The sequence below is a fragment of the Fusarium musae genome, chromosome 4 (assembly GCF_019915245.1).
Source record: "Fusarium musae strain F31 chromosome 4, whole genome shotgun sequence".
Lineage (NCBI taxonomy): Eukaryota > Fungi > Ascomycota > Sordariomycetes > Hypocreales > Nectriaceae > Fusarium > Fusarium musae.
In genome coordinates, this window is record NC_058390.1 from 465,429 (window position 1) to 477,116 (window position 11,688).

The 11,688-nt window shown below is 48.8% G+C and overlaps 4 protein-coding genes across 4 annotated transcripts; 2 read left to right on the forward strand and 2 right to left on the reverse strand.

Moving 5' to 3' along the window:
* Positions 1-218: 218 nt before the first annotated feature.
* On the forward strand, positions 219-4,756 carry ZRA1_1 (ZEB2-regulated ABC transporter 1; the record flags this gene model as incomplete). Its single annotated transcript, XM_044822774.1, has 5 exons — positions 219-765; positions 813-1,744; positions 1,904-2,830; positions 2,877-3,929; positions 3,983-4,756. 5 exons carry the CDS (start codon positions 219-221, stop codon positions 4,754-4,756), a joined length of 4,233 nt encoding a protein of 1,410 aa, XP_044681265.1.
* Positions 4,757-5,503: 747 nt separating this feature from the next.
* Positions 5,504-7,269, forward strand: J7337_005092 (uncharacterized protein; the record flags this gene model as incomplete). Its single annotated transcript, XM_044822775.1, has 3 exons — positions 5,504-6,274; positions 6,326-7,129; positions 7,195-7,269. The coding sequence occupies 3 exons, from the start codon at positions 5,504-5,506 to the stop codon at positions 7,267-7,269; spliced, it is 1,650 nt and encodes a 549-aa protein (XP_044681266.1).
* A 274-nt stretch (positions 7,270-7,543) lies between these two features.
* J7337_005093 (uncharacterized protein) lies at positions 7,544-8,973 on the reverse strand (the record flags this gene model as incomplete). Its single annotated transcript, XM_044822776.1, has 4 exons — positions 7,544-7,948; positions 7,996-8,104; positions 8,158-8,631; positions 8,681-8,973. 4 exons carry the CDS (start codon positions 8,971-8,973, stop codon positions 7,544-7,546), a joined length of 1,281 nt encoding a protein of 426 aa, XP_044681267.1.
* A 706-nt stretch (positions 8,974-9,679) lies between these two features.
* J7337_005094 (uncharacterized protein) lies at positions 9,680-11,395 on the reverse strand (the record flags this gene model as incomplete). The annotated part of the gene is made up of 2 exons (XM_044822777.1): positions 9,680-10,495; positions 10,643-11,395. 2 exons carry the CDS (start codon positions 11,393-11,395, stop codon positions 9,680-9,682), a joined length of 1,569 nt encoding a protein of 522 aa, XP_044681268.1.
* Positions 11,396-11,688: the final 293 nt, after the last annotated feature.

The following is an 11,688-nucleotide window of genomic DNA, read 5'->3' on the forward strand; positions in this document are numbered from 1 at the left end:
AAAATACTCAAAATACCCCATAGCACTCCAAAAGAACACAGATCAAGCAATTCATGGCATCAACTTATATGGGCGGAACCTCCGTCCAGCCAGCGCCACTACCTGGACTGGGGCCAAATGTGACAGCAAACAATCAGACAACAACTTCGGCTCATGACCCTCAATCACCCGTGAATCCAAGTTCAGACACAACCCCCACCAATTATTCTCAAAACCACATGGCTTCCAAGGACGAAACACCAGCCAAGTCCACCACAGAAGATGAAGAGGACTCGGAGCTCGAGCGCAGACACAGCATTGTCCGCGACTTGGCACGCCAGTACACCAACCAGAGTCAAATGTCTGCTATCAGCGGCAACCCCTTTACAGCAGATGAAAACAGCCCCCTGAATCCCAGAAGCGACAAGTTTAGAGCTTTGGCTTGGGCAAAGGCCATTTCGAAATTACACAGTGAGGCTGGCTTTACTAATCGAAAAGCTGGCGTTTGTTATCAGAACTTGAACGTGTTTGGCTATGGTCAGCCCACAGATTATCAGAAGAACGTGGCCAATATCTGGCTTGACGTCGCTTCACTTCCGCGACAGTTGATGGGGTATGGAAAGACTAGGATCGACATCATTCGAGACTTTGACGGCGTTGTCAAGAATGGAGAAATGCTCGTGGTACTAGGACCTCCTGGATCTGGCTGTTCAACATATCTCAAGACCATCTCCGGCGAGACGAGTGGTATTTACATCAACGATGATGCATACTTCAACTACAGGGGTAAGCCACCAAGCTCTTCAGACTTTGAACTGGCTGAACGTCACCAGGCATAACGGCCCATGAGATGCACACCCGCCATCGTGGAGAAGCAATCTACACCGCAGAAGTAGACGTCCACTTCCCCCACCTCACCGTCGGCGACACCCTCGACTTCGCCGCCCACGCCCGCGCCCCGCGCTCCATCCCCGGCGGCATCGACCGCGAGACCTTCATTTCGCACTCGCGAGACGTCGTAATGGCCATGTTCGGCATAAGCCACACGGTAAACACAAAAGTCGGAAACGAGTACGTCCGCGGCGTATCCGGCGGCGAGCGCAAACGCGTCACCATCGCCGAAGCGTCTCTCAGCGGCGCACCGCTGCAGTGCTGGGATAATAGCACGAGGGGTCTTGATTCGGCGAATGCGGTGGAGTTTTGTAAGACGTTGAGGCTGCAGACGCAGATGTCTGACACGGCGGCTATGGTGTCGATATATCAGGCTCCGCAGGCTGCTTATGATATTTTTGACAAAGTTGTTGTGTTGTATGAGGGAAGGCAGATCTTCTTTGGAGGAACGAAAATGGCGAAGCGGTATTTTGAAGATTTGGGGTTTGAGTGTCCTGCGCGACAGACGGTACCGGACTTCCTGACGTCGATGACAAGTCCACAAGAGCGAATTGTACGAAAGGGCTTTGAAGACCGCGCACCGAGAACACCAGATGAATTCGCAGCAGCATGGAAATCCTCCCAAGCCAACATCCTTCTGCAGCAAGAAATCGAAGAGTATAAGCGCGATTTTCCAATCAATGGACCTGAAGCAGAAGAGTTTAGAGCGAATCGACGCGCAGCGCAGGCTAAGAACCAACGAAAGAAGAGTCCGTACACGCTGAGCTACTGGCAGCAGACGAAGCTGTGTGTCTGGCGGGGCTTTAAGCGTCTTGTTACGGATCCGACTATTACGCTGACGCAGCTGTTTGGGAATTTCATCATGGCGCTGATTGTGGGGAGTGTGTTTTATAATATTAACCAGACGACCTCGAGCTTCTTTCAGAGGGGGGCTTTGCTGTTTTTGGCTTGTTTGTCTAATGCGTTCTCTAGTGCTCTTGAGGTCGGTGTTCCAGTCCCTATTGTCTCGATCACTATAAGCTGACAGCTCCAGATCCTCACGTTGTATGCTCAACGACCTATCGTCGAGAAGCATGATCGCTACGCCCTGTATCATCCATCTTCTGAAGCAGTGGCTTCTATGCTCTGCGACATGCCTTACAAGATTCTCAACGCCTTCACGTACAACCTCACACTTTACTTCATGACCAACCTTCGCCGAGAACCCGGCCCCTTTTTCTTCTTCCTGTTCGTCACATTCCTCGTCACACTCTGCATGTCCATGATTTTCAGAACAATTGCTTCTGCGTCTCGAACACTCTCTCAAGCTATGGTTCCCGCTGCCCTCCTCATACTGGCATTGGTTACCTTTACGGGCTTCGTTATTCAGATCGACTATATGCTCGGTTGGTGCCGGTGGATCAACTACGTCAACCCTCTTGCGTACGCATTTGAATCACTCATGGTGAATGAGTTTCACAACCGCAAGTTTGAGTGCAATTTGTTCATTCCTACGTATCCGGACGCGGCACCCGAGAATCGTGTTTGTTCGACTGTTGGTGCTGTGCAGGGCGAACCTATGGTTTCAGGGGACAGATACATCAACTTGTCGTTCTCATACTACCATGCGCACAAGTGGCGAAATGTCGGTATTGTTATTGCTTTTACGCTTCTTTTCCTTGCCACATACATGTTTTTTGCGGAAGCCGTGAGCGCAAAAAAGTCAAAGGGAGAAGTTCTTGTTTTCCGTCGTGGTCACAGACTTGCAAAGAACAGAGTTGATGCTGAGTCTAGTCCAGCGGGTCGCGTGGTTGTCACTGAGAAAGAAGGCTATGGAGAGGGACAGCCGTCAAACTTCAAGTCAACGAGTGTTTTCCACTGGAACAACGTCTGCTACGACGTCAAGATCAAGAGTGAAAATAGGCGTATTCTTGATAACGTAGCAGGATGGGTCAAGCCCGGTACAATGACAGCTCTAATGGTACGCCCCCCTTCTACTCACTCTGTCTCAATACTAACACGGCCAGGGCGTCTCGGGAGCCGGCAAAACAACACTCCTCGACTGTCTCGCCGACCGCACAAGCATGGGAGTTATTCACGGCGACATCCTCGTCGACGACAAGCTCCGCGACGCCTCCTTCCAGCGCAAAACAGGCTACGTCCAGCAACAAGACCTACATCTATCCACAACAACAGTCCGCGAAGCCCTCAACTTCTCCGCCATAATGCGACAGCCAAAACACATACCAGTCAAACAGAAGATCTCATACGTTGATGAAGTCATCAAAATGCTAGATATGCAGGACTATTCTGAAGCAGTCGTTGGTGTTTTGGGCGAGGGCCTAAATGTAGAACAACGGAAACGCTTAACGATTGGTGTTGAACTGGCTGCCAAACCGCCAGTTTTACTGTTTGTTGATGAACCTACTTCTGGATTGGACTCGCAGACTTCATGGGCTATTCTAGACCTGCTGGAAAAGCTGGCTCGTAGCGGACAAGCTATCCTCTGCACTATCCACCAACCATCAGCCATGCTCTTCCAGCGCTTCGATCGTCTACTCTTCCTAGCCAGTGGAGGCAAAACGGTGTATTTCGGGGACGTCGGTGACCATTCCCGCACAATGACTCGCTATTTCGAATCTCACGGCGCAGAACCGTGTCCGCCTGAAGCAAACCCCGCAGAATGGATGCTCGAAGTAATCGGCGCAGCACCCGGTTCCGAAACGAGTCTCGACTGGCCCCAGATCTGGAAAGATTCATCCGAGTTTGCTGAAGTTCAGAAACACTTGCAGGAATTGTCGCATCATCAGGTTGAGAAGAGTCAGGATGAAGATCCGCATTTGTACGATGAGTTTGCTGCTACGTTTACGACGCAGTTGAAGTATGTCACGACGAGGGTTTTTGAGCAGTATTGGAGAACGCCTTCGTATATCTACTCGAAAGCGGCGCTGTGTACACTCGTTGCACTGTTCATTGGCTTTTCGTTTTACCAGGCGCCTAACACGGCACTTGGACTGCAGAATCAGATGTTTGCGATTTTTCAGGTGTTGACTGTCTTTGGGCAGCTCACGCAGCAACAGGTATGCCGGACTCACTCAAATACGTTCTAGTAAGTGTAAGACTAACTGTATAGATGCCACATTTTGTTATTCAGCGAGATCTGTATGAAGTCAGAGAACGACCCTCCAAAACATACAGCTGGCAGGTCTTCATCCTAAGTCAAATCATGGTCGAAATTCCATGGAATACCCTCATGGCCGCGATCATGTACTTCTGCTGGTACTACCCCATCGGTCTATACCGCAACGCCGAACCTACCGACGCCGTAGCTGAGCGCGGCGCCCTGATGTTCCTGCTCTTCCTCGTCTTTATGCTCTTCACCTGCACTTTCACCGATTTCATTATCGCGGGGTGCAGCTCAGCCGAAACAGGAGGAAACATCGCTAACTTGCTATTTATGATGTGTCTCATCTTCTGTGGTGTTCTCGCAAAGCCAGACAGTTTCCCCAAGTTCTGGATCTGGATGTATCGCATCAGTCCGTTCACATACCTCATTTCTGCCATCTTGTCCACTGCTGTGGCGAATACAGAAGTTGTCTGTGCGCGGAACGAATATGTTGTTTTTCCACCGCCGAAGGGTCAGACGTGCGGGGAGTACATGCAGGCGTATATCAAGAGCGCGGGAGGGTATCTCTTAGATGAGAGCAGTAACAGTACATGCACGTACTGTACTATCGGAGACAGCAATGTGTTCTTGGCGGGGGTTCGGTCGCATTATGATGAGCGGTGGAGGAATTTCGGTTTGATGTGGGTTTATATCATCTTCAATGTTTTTGCGGCTTTGGCGTTGTATTGGCTTGTTAGAGTCCCGAAGAACAAGAAGGGGGAGAAGGAGAAGAAGGAGTGAGAAAGCGGTAGAAGCAACAGGGGATGTTCACTATTCTTACTTCTCTTGTATCATGTATTTACAATATGTAGATTTACTTACCAGCCATCCAACACTTCACTCCTGATATTTCGAAAGCCATGAACATTGATACGCACTTGTCATAATCATCAACTATCGCCCTCCCGGGTATCTTGAGCCTCTCGCAATCCAACCATGCAGATATTCTGAGTAGAACAGAGGCATTTCTGCTATCTAGCCCTGTCAAGCTTGTACTATCCATATGGTTCACTCTTCAAGCATCTTCCATGAATATTTCCGTCTTCAACATATCCGAAAATCCATTTTCAGAGGTCAAGTTCAAGTTTACTAAGGCATACGTGTAAACTCCGCCACAGGGCTGAACTGATGAAAGCTGAACAAACGCCACTTGAACATGACCTCCTCTCCTTTGATTTCACATGTTTGTAGCACCCACATACGAAATTGGTCACCTGCAGTAACACATGCAATGCACTGCCCATACGGTGTATGACGAGACTCTTGTGACTGCCTACATTAAGCTTCGGCAGTGACCGATATTACACTTTGTAAAACGCCATTCCCCTCTTCGGCTAGGCAACATCGCTGTGTTTGCTCACGATAGGTAAATGGCTCGGAAGAAAAAGGAGTGGAGGGGATACTGCGGCTGATTGTCCCATGAAGAACTCAAAGTTTATCGCAAGCAGGAACTCAGACGGCGACTTCAATGATCTAGCACAACCAAAGATGGGTTGTGCTGGTATGAGATTCGGTAGAAATGTTCCAAGAAATCATACCACGCCGCCCACTCAGCAGGAACTTATTACTCCAAACCCCAGAGTTATTTCGTTAAAGACTCTTGCTAGACCTGGAGGCCAATTCAAACCCGCTGAAATCGTAAATCTCCTCGCCGCAGCATGGATCCAGTTCCAAGTTCACGATTGGGCACAGCACTCCCTTGTCACCAACGGCGACAAAGACGTTGAGCTTTCTCTAGACAAAGCCGGCAGATGGTCAGAGCGCATCATGAAGATCCCCCGAACAAAGAAAGACGACCCTCTTTCACAACAAGATATCGAAACGCCGGCTTATACTAACGAGTGCACCCATTGGTGGGACGCTTCTCAGATCTACGGATCCACTGAAGCCGAGACCAAAGCTCTCCGAGCGCAGTGTGATAAGTCATATCCCGGTCAACTTCATGTTACGCGTGAAGATGGAGTGCAGTTCCTCCCTCGATCGGATGATGGTATTCCCAAGACTGGGTTCAGACAGAACTGGTGGTTGGGACTCGAACTTCTTCATACTTTGTTTGCGCTTGAGCATAACGCTATCGCTACACAGCTTCATCTTTCAAATCCCAGCTGGTCGAGTGATCAGATCTTTGATACCGCGCGACTTATCAATTGTGCTCTTATGGCCAAGATTCATACTGTTGAGTGGACACCTGGTATTCTGCAGCACCCGGCGCTACAGATTGGGATGAATGCGAACTGGTGGGGGCTTTTGGGCGACAAGGTATATCTTTTATCCCAATCATGATGATCAATTACTGACGGATGAGGATAGCTTTGGCATGTCTTTGGGCGTGTCTTTGACAACAAATCAGAAGTCATTTCTGGTATTCCCGGATCAGGCGTTGATCACGACATCGTGCCATACTGTCTCACAGAAGAATTCGTCTCAGTCTACCGTCTCCATCCTCTCATCCCCGACAATGTGGCATTCTTCAGTATCAAGGATGGTCAACACAAGGGAACACTTCCTATCAAAGAGGTTGCCTTTAAATCAGCCCGCAAGCCTTTCGATGAGGACAAATCAGGCTTGGGCCTCTCATTCGCTGATGTCTTTTACTCTTTCGGCGTCAATTACCCAGGTGCCATCCGAGCCCACAACATGCCCAATTTCCTACGCGACTTGAATATCCCAGGCGACAAAGACTTTCCTCACGGTCGACACTTGGACTTGGGAACCATTGACATCCTTCGCGATCGTGAGCGCGGCGTTCCTCGCTACAACGCTTTCAGACGCCTATTTCACATGGCGCCCACAAAGAGCTTCATTGACCTCACAGGTGGTGATTCCAAGTTGGCTGGTGAGTTGGAAGAAGTCTACAATGGCGATCTCGAAGCCGTGGATCTTCTGGTCGGTACGCTCAGCGAGCCTCTGCCCAAGGGCTTTGGCTTCAGCGACACTGCCTTCCGCGTGTTCATCCTCATGGCCACTCGTCGCATCAAGTCTGATCGGTTCCTGGCTGGTGATGGTTGGTGTCCTGAGGTGTATACTCGCGAGGGCATTAATTGGGTGCAGAATAACACGATGAAGGATGTTTTGTGTCGACACTTTCCTGAACTTGCTGCAACGTTGCATAATGTTAAAAATTTAAGTGTTTCTTTCATTTTATCATTGTGATGATCCAGAAACTAACGTAATTATAGGCTTTCGCTCCTTGGACCAAGATTGGTCAGACTGAGGCCTACGCGGGTCCAGAGACTAGCAAGGCAAAGAACTGAAGCTGTGATTCATGAGATGGAGGAGCTTCTCTTATTCAGGACTCTGTTCGGAAATAGTAGATTGGAAACTTGGGTGTGATCTTTAATTCTTATACGACGAGAACGCCGAGCGTTTATTGGCTCATGTCCTGATGTATGAGAGACTAGCAGCTGTAGAGAGCGAATTATCGACAAAATTGCACTCTTCTAAACAACTTTACTTAGAGTCGAGTACAAGGCGCCGTATGAAATTCTCAGCCACTATCCTCTGAACTATTCAGCAGCCAAAACTATCTCAAGTATACCAAGTGGGCTCAGGATACTCTCCTAACAGAAGATATCTTCCCAACTCCCTATTCTTATACGCCACAGGATCATGCAGCGTATGCGTCCTCAAATCCCTCCAGAACCTATCTAACCCAACCTTTGCAGCCGTAGACCTCGAGCCCGTAACTTCAAACACTCCCGACGTGATCTTGAGACCAGTGTCTGTAGTGACGACCTTGAGACTAGCAACCCATTCGGCGAACTCACCGCGTTGCTCAGCTGTGACAGCGGAACGATCTTGTGAGTACTTTGCGTAGAGCGAGTCAGCTTCAGCGTTGACTTTCTCGGCTAGTGCTTCGGTGGCGCGGAGGTGGGCGAAGAAGTTGCCGTAGGTGGAGAGGATGTAGAACTCGTCTGTTGCTTTCTCCTTGTTCTGACGATTTGTTAAATGATGTTGTTATGGAAGATGGTGGTACTTACATCGCCGCCGAAGGGCCAGGCGCGAGTGTTCTTAAGAGTGTACTCTTTGGCAAACTCAAGAGCACCGGCCGCAATGCCGAGGTAAAGGTTGGCAAAATTGAGCTGAATTCTATATCCCATGTCAGCAAATCCGAAGAACAACGACACAAAAAAACAACTTACGTGGGCAAGAATAGACTCGTGAAAGGAATGGCCAGAATGTTGGGATCGGGCTTCTTCGCCTCAACATCCCATCCCAACGCATCACCCCACGGCGCCTCAACATTCTCAATATTAACACCTCCCGACTCCGTAAGTCTCAGCCCAACATTATCCCAGTTATGCTTAAACTGGATACCAGGCTGCTGCGTCGGAACAATAGCAAAGATATGCTCTTCCTTCTCACCATAAACACCCTCAAGAACAGTCAGATCGGAAATCACACCACCGGTACTAAAGTTCTTGAAACCATTGAAGACAATCTTGTCTCCGTTGGAAGTAATCTTGAGATCGTTGTCGCGAGGGTTCACAGCCCCGCCGACGAAATAGTTGTTTGAGATGATTAGTTTGTGCGTGCGGTCTGCTTGCTCCGGAGTTCCCACTACGTTGGCGGTTGTGGACCAGACGAGATGGTAGCCGAGAAGCATGCCAACAGATCTATCATTCATTAGCATCCATACCTCACAATATGCTCGATAAGACTTACCCATCCGTCTTGGCAACTTCGCGAATCGCTCTGAAACCAACACTCCATGGCTGTTCACCACCGCCATACTTAGCTGGGCCGAGAATCTTGAGAAGGCCAGAGTGCTTGAGAAGAGCGACTTCAGCCTTGGGAGACTTGTTTGCGCGCTCTCGAGCTGGAGCGTCTTTTGCTAGGACTTGAGCGACATCTTTGGCGCGCTTAATCCAGCCTTCAGCGTCAGTGGGAAGAGTGGACCACTGAGCTTCGTACTCTTTGTAGACAGCTGGGTCAGAGCTCTCAAAAGTAGTGGCCATGATGAGAAATACCTGGTATGTTTACAATATGACTCTATGGGTAACAACGACTGGAGGGGAAATTCCTGAGAAATATGCTGTCTATATAGGCAGATAGCAGCTCACATTGCGTATACAACATCGAGTATGTCGTTATCATGGCTGCAGGGACAAACGGGTAAAAGTGTCTGCAGCTCAAGCTAACCTCGGCAGTTGAGCAATTTATCTATGGCGATCATTCTCCAGTAATTGTGTCAATGTCAAAGCGGTTATCAGCGACTGTACCATGAGCTGATCCTTTCTTGCGTGATTGGCGTCATCGAGGTTCGACTGGGGTATTGGCGTGTTTTGGCCTAAAATGATGAGATGAGCAGCACAAAGCATGTCATACAGGATGACTAAGCGATCCGTACACCTCAGCAGTTACCAGTTCCAATAAAAGTGTTTTAATTACTCTAGGTCATTTGTTAATGCTTTCAAATAGTTAATGATTAAATCTGTTATTTTATTATATAAACTATGAGATGGATTACTGATTCTATGTCTAGCTATCCCTAGTATAGGAGTCTTATCAAAAAGGAAACGACTAACGGCAGCAAACGAATATAGTGAATTAGAAAAACAAGATCAAGTATCAGTCGATAAAAAGGAGTGATCAGGAAACAAGGATGAGAAGGCGTCTACCAGACAATCGAATTTCCAAACAAGGCAGAGATACAACCATTCATTAGATCTCAACAGGGAACCTTTTCCGCAGGGATGCACCGTATAAGTAGAAGCACATCGGCACGGGTATAAAAGCAACCGTGACAAAGGCCAACACACTATTCCCCCAGCCCAAACCCAGGTTCGCATAGAGTGCCGGGGCAGTAAGGGGCAGAAAAGCTCCAGTCAGGTTGCGAAGCAGAGTAATCGCTGCAAGTGCTGACGCCGCTGCTTGAGGCCCATAGATGTCGATTATGTACGTCTGCGACGACGAGTTAATGATAACTGCTCCAGGTCCACAGATCGCAGTACCGATGATGGGAATAACCCAGTGGGCCTTGTACTCAGTGGTCCAACCGTAGATAAACAGCCCGATCGGAAACAGTGGAGATACAAACATCATCATGATAAGTCGTCGTTCAGCGCGGTATTTCCCCCTTTCAGCTTTTATCAGACGGTCACTCAGTTTGGCAAAAGTGATAACGCCTATGGCGCAGCCAACTCCAACGCCAATATATGCCAGGCCAGAAATACTGACGCTCCAGTGGTAAGTGTTCTCGTAGACAGTTGGGAATGTGGCGAAGAGAAGCATGGTTACGCCGAAGTTGAAGGCGAAATACAATGAGATAAGAGCGACGATTGGCGATGTGAAGAGGAACTTCATAGGCCTGGTAAGGGCGTGGAGCACGAGCTGCTTGACTGGGGTTTGCTTATCACCAGCGGCGCGGAGGTTTGGATTGCCGGTCTCCTTACGAAGTCGAGCGGCCTTGGACTTGAGGATGTTGATAGAGCTTGTTTCGTGCATGAACAAGAAGGTGATTGTTGTGACTATGTCAGCCTGTATAGAAGTTCTTGGTTAGCCTTGTGCCAGAAACGGGGCAAAACACACACACTTACAAGTATCAAAATGAGGTAGAAACACCATCTCCATCCAAGGTTCTCAACAACGAATCCCCCCACAATGGGACCAAGGACCTATCTTCACCATCAGCTTAGTCAAATCCTCAGACACCGAAAGAAAGCATACAGGCCCGAAAAGCGGTCCAGCCGTGAAAATAGCCATCGCAACACCCCTCTCCTCCTTCGGCAAAAGATCAGCCACCGTCCCCCCACCCGTAGACATATACGACGCGGCAGCCAAGCCAGTCAACAACCGAAACACCAAAAACTCTGCAACGCTCGTGCTCCGCGCACAACCAGCTGTAAACCCCATGTAGAAGATTGAGCTCGTGCGGTAGATGGGCATGCGGCCGAAGACTTCAGACATAGGGGGTATGAATAACTGGCCGATTGCAAAACCGAGTGATGCCATGGTGATGGTCAGGACTTCAACTGTGTTGCTCTTGAAGCCGAATTCGCGTTGCATGGTAGCGGCGCCGGGGGCGAACATTGTGGTTGCGAGGTTGGTGTATAGGACGGATAGGCTGATGACGATGATGTTGGTCAATTTGTAGGCTTTGGACCAGTTTCGTGGGTTTTGAGGATCATCAGGGCCAGACCAATCAACGACATTTGGGTCTGGAGTAGGAGATCCTTCGCCATCTTGTGTTGTCCCCTTTTCAGCATCAGGTTTTATGTTCGTAGCATGGAAATCGTTAGAGTTCGCTACTCCTCGCTGAACGGTACTTGATTCCTCTTGGTGGCCAATATCGACTCGAACCGTAGTATCAAGGCTAGCTGTCGTGCTTGCTTCGCCCTCGCACAAGGTTTTGCCGCTCTCAGCTTGACTTGTCGCCATTATTGTCGTGTATCCGTTGCCGTGTAGTGTATTGGCTGAAACTGTGATTTCTGTGCTTTATTGCGTTTTCTTCAACCATGAATGTGTTAAAAAACAATTCATTTACTCATAAGCGAAGAGATAATGACGGGTTTAAGAGGAAATTCATGTTGTAGTTAGCCATGCCGTATTACCCTGTTTGCCCCGGATTTGCTCCGTTGTTGGACATTATTAGCGACCGATTATCCAGCGAATCAAAATCAAAGGAAATGATATAAACAGAGACTCCTCCCATAAGTGTTATGCACTTCAAA